The sequence below is a fragment of the Ceratina calcarata genome, unplaced genomic scaffold (assembly GCF_001652005.2).
Source record: "Ceratina calcarata isolate Rehan_Ccalc_2016 unplaced genomic scaffold, ASM165200v1 scaffold8, whole genome shotgun sequence".
In the NCBI taxonomy this organism is placed as follows: domain Eukaryota; kingdom Metazoa; phylum Arthropoda; class Insecta; order Hymenoptera; family Apidae; genus Ceratina; species Ceratina calcarata.
This window is the reverse complement of record NW_017179316.1, coordinates 595,960-610,334: the sequence shown is the minus strand read 5'-3', so window position 1 is coordinate 610,334 and position 14,375 is coordinate 595,960. Positions and strand designations below refer to the sequence as shown.

General features: G+C 41.9%; 4 protein-coding genes and 1 long non-coding RNA gene across 7 annotated transcripts; 3 read left to right on the top strand and 2 right to left on the bottom strand.

Moving 5' to 3' along the window:
* Nucleotides 1-506: 506 nt before the first annotated feature.
* On the bottom strand, nucleotides 507-1,278 carry LOC108630998 (uncharacterized). The gene is made up of 2 exons (XR_001916908.2): nucleotides 1,077-1,278; nucleotides 507-662 (listed from the first exon to the last, which is right to left on the bottom strand). It is a non-coding gene; the product is annotated as an uncharacterized LOC108630998 (long non-coding RNA).
* Nucleotides 1,279-1,678: 400 nt separating this feature from the next.
* Nucleotides 1,679-9,695, top strand: LOC108630990 (WD repeat-containing protein 20). Of its 2 annotated transcripts, XM_018034616.2 has the most exons (5): nucleotides 1,679-2,181; nucleotides 2,682-2,864; nucleotides 3,124-4,524; nucleotides 6,259-6,297; nucleotides 6,596-9,695. In XM_018034616.2, exons 1-5 carry the CDS (start codon nucleotides 1,912-1,914, stop codon nucleotides 6,665-6,667), a joined length of 1,965 nt encoding a protein of 654 aa, XP_017890105.1. In that variant the 5' UTR covers nucleotides 1,679-1,911; the 3' UTR covers nucleotides 6,668-9,695. The 2 variants fall into 2 exon arrangements, with proteins under 2 accessions (XP_017890105.1, XP_017890106.1); XM_018034617.2 differs by lacking the exon at nucleotides 6,259-6,297.
* Nucleotides 9,696-9,858: 163 nt separating this feature from the next.
* On the top strand, nucleotides 9,859-11,674 carry LOC108630992 (aprataxin and PNK-like factor). 2 transcript variants are annotated; one of them, XM_018034628.2, is made up of 5 exons: nucleotides 9,859-10,139; nucleotides 10,434-10,508; nucleotides 10,593-10,772; nucleotides 10,842-11,272; nucleotides 11,337-11,674. In XM_018034628.2, exons 1-5 carry the CDS (start codon nucleotides 10,041-10,043, stop codon nucleotides 11,656-11,658), a joined length of 1,107 nt encoding a protein of 368 aa, XP_017890117.1. In that variant the 5' UTR covers nucleotides 9,859-10,040; the 3' UTR covers nucleotides 11,659-11,674. The 2 variants fall into 2 exon arrangements, with proteins under 2 accessions (XP_017890117.1, XP_026674363.1); XM_026818562.1 differs by having other exon boundaries at nucleotides 10,587-10,772.
* A 120-nt stretch (nucleotides 11,675-11,794) lies between these two features.
* Nucleotides 11,795-13,257, bottom strand: Trax (Translin associated factor X). Its single transcript, XM_018034629.2, has 2 exons — nucleotides 13,049-13,257; nucleotides 11,795-12,822 (listed from the first exon to the last, which is right to left on the bottom strand). Exons 1-2 carry the CDS (start codon nucleotides 13,062-13,064, stop codon nucleotides 11,996-11,998), a joined length of 843 nt encoding a protein of 280 aa, XP_017890118.1. The 5' UTR covers nucleotides 13,065-13,257; the 3' UTR covers nucleotides 11,795-11,995.
* A 40-nt stretch (nucleotides 13,258-13,297) lies between these two features.
* COX5A (Cytochrome c oxidase subunit 5A) lies at nucleotides 13,298-14,287 on the top strand. The gene is made up of 2 exons (XM_018034635.2): nucleotides 13,298-13,596; nucleotides 13,829-14,287. The coding sequence occupies exons 1-2, from the start codon at nucleotides 13,392-13,394 to the stop codon at nucleotides 14,080-14,082; spliced, it is 459 nt and encodes a 152-aa protein (XP_017890124.1). The 5' UTR covers nucleotides 13,298-13,391; the 3' UTR covers nucleotides 14,083-14,287.
* Nucleotides 14,288-14,375: the final 88 nt, after the last annotated feature.

The following is a 14,375-nucleotide window of genomic DNA, read 5'->3' as shown; positions in this document are numbered from 1 at the left end:
TTCCTGTATTTTCACATTCCCTTTACATTCAATTTCAAAATAAAATTACATCAGTAACTATTTATCCAGACGTAGGTTAAAATTGTTTTCATTTTGACGTGTCAAACAGTATCGACCATAATTCTATAAACGCCTGATCGAGCATTGAAAAGATAAGACGTACACTTATTAACACCCGTTTTGAATTTTGTCCTCTAGGGGAAACTAACACATGCACATAGATGGCTCAGTTTCGTTGTTACTAGCTGTACCTCCTATCATCTTATGTTCTCCTAATACAAAGTGAAATTTTCGACAAAATTTTTGCTTCAAATTAGACTTTGTATTAGAAAAACATGAGGCGATAAGAGATGGCACAGTCTCCGGCTGTGACATCACAATTCCAAAGATTTCTTAACCTTCTATTCTACATTATTTCTACTTATACTGACGCAAGTGAATATGACACAGAGAAGGGATTGGATGTGGGTAGAGTTAAAGGTAAAGTGGGTGACAAGACGTTTGCATTGCATTTGAACTATTTCTTTATTCATTGAGCTTTAAAAGGTGTACAATAATTTACAAAGAGGACAACTTACTTATAGTTTAATTATAGTTTATTTTGTCCCTGACACTTCCAGATGCCGCCTCTATTATTTCTATAATTCCTAACCGAGAGATATCTGGAACGAAAGAAAAATAATGTTAAAAGTACGCTAACGAGGGAAGGAAAAGTATTCTTACAAGTAGTGTAAAGTAGAATAGTTATCGCTACAAAGCTCGAAAGACTCTCAAGTTTCGTGCAATTCCGATCAGTATTAAAAAAAGGGGAAACAGAGGAAAACCAGGAAGTAGGAGATACAGGAGGGAGAGACAGAAAATGGTATGAAGACTGTATTTAAAGATGATGTACTCCGTTAGGTAGATCTACTAATACAGTTAATAGGAGAGCGATTGTCGAGAATGAAGATAAGAGGAAGATTAAAATAGAAGAACTCGTGAGGCTTGTTTGGAGACATAAATTGAAATGTACAATTCGAACGAGGAAATATAAGCACGACGTTATCATGCCGAAAAAAGAATGACTTTATTATTACCGGCTAATCTTGTTCGTGATCGGTCCACTGCTCAAAGCGGTTCGTGACAATTGGACGATTGTTCCCGATAAGCCAAATGGTCGGGAAACGCAGGAAGTAGAAGAAGTGGGCAAAATTAATTAACCCTTCGCTCAGTTGTTTACAAAATATCCGGTTCCTGACGAGTCGTCAGAGCTAACGAGTTCAGGCGAACAGGCGACGCTGCGCGCGCAATAATAACACGGCGTTGACAGTGCCGTGTGTGTTCTTCGACCATATTTCATTTTTCCCCGTTGCAATGAAAAATTAGTCAGAATCGAGTGAAAGCATGACACTTTTCACAACTGCCGACGAACGCGACACGTCTATATTCATATTGTTCGATGTTACATTGTATTTTTAATTTACGATGAACACACGTTCTAATGCTACGAATAGTTACGAGCTTTCGTTTTCCTATTAATTGCATTTAAACGGATATTGAAAAATGCCGCATAAATTTTGCGATTAACGCGTTACAAAACGTACGAGTCGTTACATGGTCAGGGATGAGTACAGTGGGGACCGAATTATCTCGTACGCGGTTGAGGATATGTGTGTGAGCTGTGAGCTGCGGGTCGTAAATGCACGGCCAGTTTCGATACAGAACTTGGAGCGCCTTTAACAGTGGTTGCGTACAGAACCGGTGAACGTTGATCACTTGGAAACTTTTCGATAGAACGAGCCGGGCAGTTCGCATCGGACAGTTTCTAGAAGCTTTCCGCTAAGGGATCGTTGACGGACGTGTACGAGGACAGAAGTCAACGAACGGTTTTTCGTGTCTGATGAGCTCCTCCGTCGCACCGCTGGTGGTAAGATGGCTGTACAGTTGGACGGAGGAGGGAAGGAGGACTTGAAAACGCAGTTTGTCACGCGGGAAGGAACGTACAAGCTAATGACTTTGTCGGAGTATTCGAGACCGAACAGGGTCGGTTACACGAATAGCCAAGGGAGCGCATCCGTGAGGGTGTCCTTCGTGACTTTACCGGACCCAGCGGATCCTACGGGTACGCAAGGTCTCGGTGATCGGATGTGTTTCAATTTTGGGAAGGAGCTTTACGTTTACGTCTATCGAGGAGTTAAAAAGGTACCTGAGACCGCTGATCGATCGCGTACCGCCGTTCATCGAACTATTTACCCGTAATTAAGCGTGGTATTTTACGAGATCTAACCTCCAAGACTGTGTCGAGACTCCATCTTTGCGCGACCATCACCACACCTAACAAGCAGAATTACTTTTACTTTGTGAATAACTCCACGCTATGGTCGTAATCGTCGAACGTTACCCCGGTCGAACGATTCCTTTCAATGCTGAGCGCATGAATTTCCCGAATTTCTGCTGGTATCTTTCTCGTTTCACTCCATTTTAATCGTGTTACGTCCACCTCGATTAATCTTTAACAATTAAACCTTGATCCTCTCGAATCGGAGTTCGTTTTACGTCAATCGTTACAGTATCGGTATATTTGAAAAAGTGATGGTCGTGGCTGCCTCTGTTTAAATTCTACGTCGACCTTCTGGTCGTCGAATGTCATTGTTTCTTCGGTCAAATTTGTATCCGGCTAATGTCGAATAAAAATGTTCCAGGCTGTGGATTTAAATAAACCAGTGGACAAGAAATTGTATAAGGGAACTAATCCAACTTGCCATAACTTTAATCAAACGACAGCAACAGCGGACAGTGCGCCATTATTAGTGGGTTTCTCCACGGGACAGATCCAACTGATAGATCCGATAAAAAAGGAACTGAGCAAATTGTATAATGAAGATGTAGGTACATCGTTCGAAGTAAAGTAATATAATGAAGACGTAGGTACGTCGTATCGAGATGATTCGCGTTTGAAAATATTTCGGGCACAACCCTAAAGTCGTAGGAGAATCGTCGAAGCCGTCGATTCGTAAGACGATTGAACAATGTTCGGACGAGTGTTCCTAGCGTTTCATACGTACGATCTCCACGATACGAACGTGTTTCATGTATGTTCAGACTTCTCTTTTTCACCGTTGTTACGTTTTGTTCATGTTGCAGAGGTTAATAGATAAGAGCAAGGTGACGTGTATAAAATGGGTTCCTGGATCGAACAATCTGTTCTTGGTGTCTCACAGTTCCGGACAGTTGTATCTGTACAACGAAGAGCTTTTGTGCGGGACGACGGCGCCTCACTACCAGTCTTTCAAGGCGGGAGACGGTTACGCCATATACACCTGTAAAACGAAGTCGACGAGGAACCCACTGTACAGATGGGTGATCGGTGCGGAAGGATGTTGTATAAACGAATTTGCCTTTAGCCCGTGCGGTTCGAACTTGGCGGTCGTCTCCCAAGACGGGTTCCTGAGAGTGTTCCAATACAACACGATGGAGTTAGTGGGCTCGGCTCGGAGTTATTTCGGCGGATTCTTGTGCGTATGCTGGTCCCCGGATGGAAGATACGTCGTCGTGGGTGGCGAGGACGATCTGGTGACCATCTGGAGCTTTCACGAGAAGAGGGTGGTGGCCAGAGGCCAGGGCCACCACAGCTGGGTGAGCGTGGTGGCGTTCGACCCTTATACCACGTCGTACGGAGACCACGATCCCGACTTCAGTGGCTCGGACGACGAGGCATTGCCACACAACAACCACAATCATTTCCACGAGAGATCTAATCGTTTGTCGACGACGACGTCGCAAGGAGTTCATTCGAACAGGAACTCTTGCGGTTCGGAATTGAGAGTGTCGGGCGGGACGTGCTACAGGCTAGGCAGCGTCTCGCAGGACACTCAACTGTGCTTGTGGGACATCACGGAGGATGTGCTGAGGCAACCGATGTGCGCGAAACAGAGGCCATCCACGACTAGCTCCGGTGTCCTAGCTACGCCTGGCACTGGAACGGTCAGCAGTGGGAACGGAGCGACGATGAATCATTTGAACAATTCTAAACATAATAACTTGAACAATATTAATTGCAAAGAGAACGCGAGTGGTAATAATGAAAGTAGTAATAATAGCATGAGTACAAATACGGCGGTGTCGACCGTAAATTCGTTGACGCAGAGGCTAGCAGGCCTCGGGTTCGGTGAGCGCAAAGGTGATAATCACAAAAGGAACTTCAGCCTGACGATGAGAGGCAGTGGTGCGTCCAATAGCACGATAATGCAGAACAGTGGCGGAGACAAGGCTACCGCCAATTCGAACACGAATAGTAGTAATATGAACAGTGTCAGTGGAAGTTTAGTAGGTGCGAATAAAAAGATTAATTCAGTGACGGACGATCCTATGAGACTGATAGGAACTGCCCGGTGTCCTAGGTTCGACGAGTGCCCAGTGCTCGAACCACTGGTGTGCAAGAAGCTGGCCCACGAAAGATTGACTGAGTTAGTGTTTAGGGAGGATTGCTTCGTGACGGCGTGTCAAGATGGATACGTCTACACGTGGGCGAGGCCTGGTCACATGGTAGGTCCTCTCACCATCAGCAGCACTCTGCACAGGCCACATCATCATACCAATCCCTACACCAACATTAATTCCTTGCGATCTAACGATCTATGATGTAACCCATATTCAATTATTATTATCGCAATTTTCGTCAACTAGGGTTTTTCTTAGAGATCAATTCCAATTTGTACATACTAAATAGTAATAGAATTTTGAATCATTGTCGAACGAGGAACGATACAAAGTATGACAAACGCTCTGGCGCAATCTTCCCCTGCTACCATTGTTCGATTGTAATTACCCAAGTGAGACATGTTCTTTTAGACACGTGACTTTATCAAGTGTAAAAGACGCGACGGCGGGTTAATATCGTTATTTTTTCTTTGTTTTCTCTTTCTTTTTCTTTTTTTTGGTATTGCGACGAAGATTGTTCTTGCGGAACCATGTGTATTTACGTACATACATACATATACGTACATATATATATATATTAATATTGATATTTTGAAGATTTTTATTTGAAGATAAATGTATTTTTTTTCCGTATATTTACAAATTAAATCCTAGTTCGTATTTTATCCAAAGCAATACGCGTTATGTTGAATTAAAAGGTGCCATTGGAACACGTTAAAGATCGCGCTAGCAATATCGTTTAGTCTGTATTGTACGATGATTACAGAGATGTACAGATGGATGGTACTATGAATGGATGAATTTCACGTATCGGCTTGTACTTTGTGTTTATGAAATTTCTAGTCTCTGCCCTTCTGTTGCATGGTGATACGAGGTTTAGTATTGTTTTCGCGCGCGACCGTTGCACAAGATTTTCCTTTTTCAACTTGGCTCATTGAGCGAACCGGCCGAGATCGTATACATATTTTTTCAACGACGCAAGGAAATTGAGAACAGAAGTTCATTCATAGTATAAACCTCTACGTATTTATATTTGTGCCTAACGATCGTCTGGTCAAAATGTTCTATGAATATTAAACAAATATATTAGTACGATTATAAATAGAATATATTTATGTTTGGTTTGCATCATCGAGAGTAACGTTGTTTGCGCCCCCCCGAGAAACCCCCACCCCCCGACCATAAGATTTTGTAACAGGGCAGGCCCCTTTGAAATCCTCCTTTCTTTCCTGTAAAGTGTTGTTAGCTTAGCTTAGCGAACGATAGGAAGTCGATGAATTGTTTAGTTGAACCATCGTCCCGGATCATAATAATGCGACACCTGATCCTTTGTTCGAAACGATGAATTGCCTTGTTGTACAATAAAGCAAAAATTTGAATGAAACGTTGCCGCTTGCTTCCTGCTTGAGTTTTATACAGAATGCGAACAAGGCAAAGCTCCAGGAGAAAAACATCGAGTCCGCTGGGCATATGTACGTAGGAACATGCATGCGTTCAAACAGAAAAGAAAATATTACGATTTATACTGCAATTTCATTATTTCCAATAGTTTACACGATCGCGCGATCGTTTCTAAAATCGTTTAGACACAGTTTCCTGGCGTTTCGCAACGAGCATTTTCATCGTCAGAGTACTCCTTCGTGTTATAGCGGTTTAGCCACTTAAGACTTTTGCGACAATCGTCACACAGTACATACATGCATCGCTTATTTCATAGTGACAGTCTTATAATTTAGTCGGAAAATGCTTGTGCTTGTTTCTTGAGCCGGTGGGGCATTGATCTCTTTTTACTTTGATCGGAAAGATTAATATTCTGTACCATGCTTTGGCTGATGCAAGACGATCATGGACGAATCTTCCGACAATTTAAATGGCATGGTACGTATAATGATTTATCGTTCTTTCCTCATTTTTTTCAATCCGCACTGATCGACCACAGCGTGTCCTTTTCATATATTGCTCGTTACTATTTAGTTGATACACGTCTTGCTAACGAGGCGTTTTTAAATTAATACCGATGATACCTTTGTGCTACGCATCGCACTGTTTCCTTGTTCGATGCATCCGTAGAGTTTGAATGTGTTCTACACGCTTACGGTAAAACGAAAAGCGGGATGATCGTCGGTAATGAATTTCCAAGCCATTTCCATTTCCCATGCGTCTCTTCTAATTGCAGCCAGGAATAGGACAAGTCGGAAGTGCTCTACACGTTGTCAGTCCCGCAGAAAGTGGCGGTACCATAGTATAGCCAGAACCAGACGTTGACACTTCCTCGAACCACGAAGAAGAACACGTCCCTTTGACGCGTACGCCGCAATCTCCAGAGACGCAGTATCAGCCGTGTACCCGCCACCCTCATTTGTACTACGTGTGGCCGAGTGAAAATTATTCCAGTATCGTTTGAGACATCAGCGAGCCGAACCGGTGCGTCTCTAAACGGTCGACCGTTTAGAGACGTTCTTAATTCGTAGTCACTTATCAATTTCGGATGGGACACCGATCGTCTCCTTCTCTTCCTCGAATCGACGACGAAGACGTTCAAATTTCGTAACATACCACAAATTTTATAAGAGACTCCAGCGAAAGTGACGAGTAAATCGCGTGTACGTGTATATATGTATACACATGTGTGATCTTACGTACTGTACTAAGAATCATTCCAATAATATCTCGTTAGCAGAACAAATTTCAATTGAACGGTGTTGATGTCAGAGTGCTTGTACGTACTGTCAGAAACTTTTGTATCATCAAAGTTTAACGTATGTACATACATGTAATTGTTTAAAGAGACAGGAATTCAAATGGTTTGCTTTGTACAGATCGATAGCAGCGATGCAACTGTTGTAATCAGTCAGAGCAATGTGTAAATACGAGATGTTACGAGCATGTTTGCATGCTCGTTGTTCGGGAATCGATCGTTCTTGTCGCGGGTAAAGAGCGAACTGGATCGATTTTAAAGCAATGTCCATGTCGGTTCGTTCGATTTGATCCAAGTATCGTTTCATTCGAGTTTCGTGTCATTCGTTTTAAGAAGTATCGATTGACGACACGTTACCTGTACGTTTCATTTCTCTCGTTGCCGGAGCTAACTGAATTATGCCTCGATGTGACGAGGTCGGATGTTGCGAGGATAGAACATTTTTACTCGTCCTGCGACAGACGGTTGTATGTTATTTCTACGAAACTTGTTTGTTTTGTTGGAGATCTGTAACGAGTGCAACGGTCGATGTACGATCAGTTGAGAGTTGATACAAAACACGACTTCATATCTGAGAGCTAGAAAAAATGTGTCTGACTGATGACTTATTAAAAGTTCGATCGACTCTGACTTCTGTCGTGTGTACTACAATAATTATTTTAGAATTCAGCTAGTCGAGTTCACGTCTGAAAACAACGAATAAACGAACGTTTTTATATAGTTCTCAGATAGAAAAGTCCGACAGAATAATTGAACAACTATAAACGTACGAATATAGACGATAGTTATTTAATATTCTAACGATAGACAGTATTTCATGTTACATACATATTCCATACGGCGATACTATTCGTTGCATTATAAAAGTAAATGAATAAAAATATATACGCGTTGAGATATTGAAGTCGAGATGTAATAAAAACGATATTGCATCGTCGTCATTTTTAATAGGTACGAAGAGGGCGATAAGTTTTTTCACACTTTTTCATGGGCATTTCTTTCAGAATAAAAGATAACTCGGCGATTACAAAGACGCAGGCTGTAACGCTGAATCGAAACGTTTCGTTTGGCCAATTGTTACGAGCCAGTGGTTCTCGGACAATAATACGACGAATCATCAGACGCATTTTAAAAGATGTTCACGACACTACTTCACGATTGTTGAAAGCGTAATAAGGATAAATTTACATTTTAATCACGGAGAATCACTGGCCACAGCGTATCATTCCTTTCCGGACATTTTTTTATAGAAGTATTGAATGTACCTCGAAACATATTTTTCTGTACATTCGTATGTATACATATACACGGTACGTAATTGCACGTAAACGAATTGTAAAATGTATGTGCATAATCGCGTGTATACACTTATGTGCCGACGATAACTCTGTTTTTATACAGATAGATACGAGACCGTTTCGAAAGCTGTACGTTTTAACACGATGCACCGTGAGCAAGAGGACACGACGAGAGCCCTGTTGAATTTTTACGTTCGTACAATTTTTAAACGCGTGCAATTATTGCAGAAGCAGCGTCGTGACTCTCATAGTAACTGCCGATAATGATTGATGAGACAGGAGACGTGACGAATTTTGATAGCGTTGCATCGAGCATGAAAACGCTTTTCAATGAGTAATAATGAGAATGATTAACATAGCTATTACGTATGTGTGCTAAAATTGTTGATTTCCGTCTAAACTCCTCGAGGTATACTGTGATACGTGATGCGTACATGCTTGACACTGACTAATAGTTACCTGACTGTAAGTGAACGAGTAACGAAAGTGAGAATAAAATCGTGGTAACGCCGTGAATCGCGTTGCCGAGTCGTCGCGCGTCCAAAGAAGGCGAACGCCAACACCTTTGACTGTACTCGTCGATGTCGAACGTTTTTCACTGTATCGATAGGCCTTATCGAGCCGATAGCGGGTGATAGTGATCGCGGAAGCTGGCCTGTTAGATACCACGAGCTACGTTTCATTTGTCGGATCCGAAGATTTATAATGTTCCTACTTCGTAAACCGAGTAACGAATTTATAACGAAATGAATACGTTTTACCTCGTGACTGATCACCACCGAAAATTGTGTCAGAACGATGACCGAAAATCGCCTCGATCAACGAGCAGACCTTTCCTCGACTTTCGTACGTTACGATCACCCGATTTACTTGTTGAATCGTTGTATCGTTTAAAAACGTTTTTCCTTCTCGTAAAGCGAACAAGATTTCTTTACGTAAATAAAGTTTATACATACACATAGTTTACGGCGACACTGCTTCGTAGTATTTTGTACGTACATACACGTGTGTGTATGATGATCGTACGATTACCAAGAAATCTAACGCTGTGAATTTACGACATCGTCTGGCTGATTACACACGTCTATGCAGATGCACCTAACATAAGGACAATTGATCGTTTTACACGTACTTGGCAGTTTTTTTATGAAAATGTTTTCGCGCATAGTTTTACACGACGTCGCATCGAATTTCTGATTCTTTTCACGTTTTACTTCAATTATTTATAAGAGTGTACATTCTTTGTAATTACAAATGAAGGAAAAAAAAATTAATTGTTAGTGCCCTCGTGTAATTTTCTTTGTGATGAGAATACTGTACCCGGACGTGTACGATGATACCACGATAATGCCTCGCAACCAAATGTTTTACAGATAATTCGAAACGTTCACGTACATGCAATATATACATGCCATCGTTTACGCCGACTGCGATCACACACACACACACACACACAAGCTCGATCTCCTCGCTAATTTTTTTACTTTCTCTCCTAACGTTTGCCTGACGCGTGTTTGACCATTGGAACAAAATTCTGCCCCATGACTGAATTGCAATGTGAAACTTTCCCCTAGTCGTACAATTGCCAAATTTGCTGTCAATTTGATTAAGTAACTGCTGTCGAAATGAAAAAGTTACAAATACTCCGAGTGGACAACGACTCGGTACAAACAGTGGACTTACGGATAGGCGAAAACCTCATAGGCCGCGGTGTAACGAGTGATGTAAGTACTTAATTAGGATTTGATTTTGAATTGATCGACTCTGGAACTGTGTGTTGACCGCGAAACGTTTCGAAATCGTGGCCGTGTCGTACGCACTACGCGGTTACCGACGCACAGGACGCGACACGCGACTGACGCATGCGTTCACGTCTAGCGGCATGCATGGTTCGCCACATGGTGCCCAGCGGTCCTTGTCGACATACATAAATAATCAACTGTACAGCATCTAACCGTCTTTCAATACGTTCAACGTGTTCATCAACTGTGGCTGTGCGTAATTTGTCTGAATTTCAGTCTGACGACGACCGGGTTGTGAAACATGCCATAACGATAAACGTAAAATCTGAGAACGAAATTACCTTGACGCCGGTAAGATCGAAGCGTCTTTACGATGCTGTCTTCTTCGTCCCATCCAGCCAGTGGTCGTCTATAGGAGTCATTTTCTAGTATCAGATCGCCCCCTGTTACGTGAAGTCTATCGATTCTACGCGATGGCAACTTGTTAAATTGGGTACCACGGTTCCGTTGAAACCCGGAGACATGTGTTCTCTGGTACCGGAAAAATGCTGGTTCAAAGTTCAAGCTGTGGCGACCAAAATGGAAAGCAACGAGGAGAACACGTTGAAACGAAGAGTATGAGTTTGTACTTAGAACTGTGAGTATCAAGGATTTAACATCGCGCCTGAAAAAGTTGAATTATAGGTTGACGAAGATACGGAGTCTGTGCATACGAAAAGGTTTTGTTCGGATTCAGGAGAAGGTGATAACGTCCATTCCTCTTCGTGTCACGTGTTGCACGAAACGACCGACAATAACGGCACGATTGAAATAGATGAAGAGAACTTATCATCTGACAGAGCCGAAGATCAAATGCAGGAGTCGAACGGTAATTCGATGGGTTCGACTCAGTGTACAGGGATAGGGCCGTCAACGTTGAAAGAAACTGGCTCATCGGAAAGTAGATTGAAAGGCGCACGTGCTCGAGAAACCTCGAACTTGGCTCTTGCGAGCCAAGAGAATAAAGAAGATCCACGATCTTCTGTTCAAGAGGTTCAACGACTAGAAGAAGCTTTGAGCAGTGCAGTAACGAATGTTAGAAGAGAGAAATGCAAATATGGAAAGGATTGTTACAGGTACAAGTTCGTTCGAGTACTTTTCCTGCTTGTTGAAATGTTTCAAAATCAAATCTGTTTACAGGAAGAACCCGCAACATAAAGCTGAATTTAGTCACGTCGGTGACCCTGATTATGACATGCCCGATGACAGAGAAGAATGCCCTTACGGCATGAAGTGCTACCGTAAGAATTCTGATCATAGGCAACGGTTCAAACATACTGTTATGAATAAACGTAACGAACGAAATCGTCAGCAACCTCGACTACGAGCAACTTTGAACAATTTCACCGATGTAGAAGATTTGTCTGGAGAAGAATCTGTCGACGAATCCGTCGACGAGTCCGAATACGACCCTTCGACCGATATCGACAGTGAATATGAACTAGACGACGAAAGCGATTAGGAACTAAATGATTAATGTTTGCACGACCGAATTCTGGAATTATCTGAACAATGTTAGTCGTACGTGTGAACTTATACAATGTCGAATGCATATTTTTATATTTGTTTGAGAGAGAAACATAAATACATATTTATATGTTAACGTAAGAAAATAAAAGTATAAAAATCGTACAGTTTACAAAACTTTGTACACCTTTAAACTTAGACAATATGTTCATTTTTCATGAGAAAATACTGACAACGACACTGCTGTTATACGCTTTTCATTTACGAATAATCGCACAGTAATGGACGAGCTACGACTGTATTTATGTTTCATACGACATTCATGTATATATTTAATATGGTTGATACCCTTCGTCGCTCTCTATGTCCTCGATAGCCACGTCCACGAGAATATGCTTCGGTATTTCTGATCCTCTTACTTTAATCGTGTAACAAACGTTTTCTATTTTTTGAAGACTCTGTTTAAGCGTGAAAACTTTTCTGTTTATCTCTTTGCTCGATGAATTCGAGCAACCGAGAAACCCCTTATACACGTTCCGAACGAAATTCCGCGTCTGATAGCAACTAGCACTTTCTCCTAGCGCCAAGTTGTTGATACATTGTCTCATTAGTTCCCCGGTCAAATCGGCAATGCCTAAGATATATTCGGACGGTGTGACTAAAGCCTGGAAACTTTTCGCTTCACCTTTTTCAGAATCTATGTAACTAAGGGCATTTTTCAATTCTACCCAACCTCCCATATCGCTATTGCTCAAGTATTGGAAAAACGTGAGAGCTTCCACGTATTCCTCCGAACCGTTACGATAAGCTTTCAAATAAAAGTATGGGTCCTGACCTTCTAATTCTCGCGCGATCGCTTTAAAATTATTCTCAGCAACAGCTCTCAATCTCGACTCGGCCTCGGCCAGTACGCTCTCCTGCTTACTTTTCTTATCTATACTGTGCAAAAGAAAAATGATTCTCTTGCTTTCGATAGTGATATCTCTGCCAATTTTTACAATTCTCTCGTAACGATCGTGCCTGTCGTCTAACTCAGTCGCGTACGCTCCGAAGAGTTGTAAAACCAAATTGTCTTCTTTTATGTTCTCCACGACTTCTCTTCCTTTGTCACCAATGTTTACCTTCTTCTTGTTGCGATACCCGCGACTTTTTCCGCTTGCTTTGCTCAGCCATAAAATGAAAAAATAACATTCTTAATGCTTTTCTCGTGTGATCGAGCTACAATCGTTCGTTATTTTATTTCATCTTTTTTCTTTTATAAGACACCTGCCGATTGTGCGTGTCGTAGCAGATTTGTCACATGGACACGAGAGATGTTGTGTGAATTAAAAACGGAAACGGTTTAGAAGCTGAACATGTTATACAGAGTAATTTCATCGATATACCTTTCTCTTGAGACATAGCGAACACGATTATTTTTCAGCTCGGCGATGTTACTTCACGAATTCGATCTACGATCCACGAGCTGTACAGTATTTACGATCGAAACAAAAAAGTATAGGTTGTACAGCTGTGTCACACCTCACGACTCACACGATAAGTCTGAACACGGAGAGTCTGAAGCTGAAAGCTCGTAGCGCGCATGGGTTAGAAATCCCACGATGTATCGAGTATCGAATGCACGAATACTAATCCGAGACGAACTTCCATTCGTTGTCGGAGTTACGCAAGCAATCGTGAACACTTCCACTTGTCGTCGCTGGACTTTGAGTGAAAATCTCGTGAACAATGTTGCGATTTGTGGGAAGACAAGTAAACGGCATCGTTAGGAATTCAATAATTCCGCGTGCTCTCCCGGCGACTCAAAACCTTCGTACGTCGCACGATGGACCGGTAGAAACTGAGGAGGAATTCAACGATCGATACGTGCAATATCTGAGTCGTTCAGACGTCGACGGATGGGAAATTCGTCAAGTCTTTAATAAACTGGCTGGTTAGCAATCGTTTTTAAAATCTTCTCAAATCTTTTCGCTCTATACCCGCGACTGTCGTTCATCGGTAACTCAGTAGAACCGTCCTGTGGCGTAACGACCTTAATTTGAGTCGCGTACTATATCTCTCTGTGTCGAAAAAACGATTTTCGTTTAATTCCGTTTTTAATCGTCTCGACGATCAGACGTATATACGCGTCGTTCATTGTATCTATGAATTTTGTATTTCTGCAGGTATGGACCTGGTGCCCGATCCCAGCATTATCTGCGCAGGAATGAGAGCCTGCAGACGCGTAAACGATTTTGCCTTGGCTGTTAGGATTTTGGAAACTGTGAAGGACAAGTGTGGGTCTAATGTGAAGGAGATCTATCCATACATTCTGCAAGAGATCAGGCCCACTTTGGACGAACTAGGTATCAATACGCTCGAAGAACTTGGCTATGACAAACCCGAACTAGCACTTCAATCGATCGATGAGATACATTAAGCTATTAGACTAGATACATTAGTATTTATGTGTAGGAAGGTGCTTTCTATTAGATTTTTCGCGAATAAATATAGAATCAATTTTTGAATCAAGGCAAAATAGTACCTATTATCATTACACGTGTTGTACGTTCATTTGAATAAATATTTGTAACGCGACACTGTCGCACCTTCTTCATGTACAAAATACATTTTCGATATTGAAAGAGAAGAGGAATACACAGCTATTCATCGTCCTACCGTCTCTCGTTCGAAAGAACCGCGAGATCAAGGAGACAAAATTATATGTATGCA

Bases quoted from the DNA above. Each gene is read 5' to 3' on its own strand.
- LOC108630990 (XM_018034616.2), top strand. From the start codon at position 1,912: ATGGCTGTACAGTTGGACGGAGGAGGGAAGGAGGACTTGAAAACGCAG. The intron at 4,525-6,258 runs GTAGGTCCTCTC...GGCTGATGCAAG, and splicing joins GGGCGAGGCCTGGTCACATG to ACGATCATGGACGAATCTTC. The intron at 6,298-6,595 runs GTACGTATAATG...TTCTAATTGCAG, and splicing joins CCGACAATTTAAATGGCATG to CCAGGAATAGGACAAGTCGG.
- LOC108630992 (XM_026818562.1), top strand. From the start codon at position 10,041: ATGAAAAAGTTACAAATACTCCGAGTGGACAACGACTCGGTACAAACA. The intron at 10,140-10,433 runs GTAAGTACTTAA...TCTGAATTTCAG, and splicing joins GCCGCGGTGTAACGAGTGAT to TCTGACGACGACCGGGTTGT. The intron at 10,509-10,586 runs GTAAGATCGAAG...GTCATTTTCTAG, and splicing joins ACGAAATTACCTTGACGCCG to TATCAGATCGCCCCCTGTTA.
- COX5A (XM_018034635.2), top strand. From the start codon at position 13,392: ATGTTGCGATTTGTGGGAAGACAAGTAAACGGCATCGTTAGGAATTCA. The intron at 13,597-13,828 runs GTTAGCAATCGT...GTATTTCTGCAG, and splicing joins AGTCTTTAATAAACTGGCTG to GTATGGACCTGGTGCCCGAT.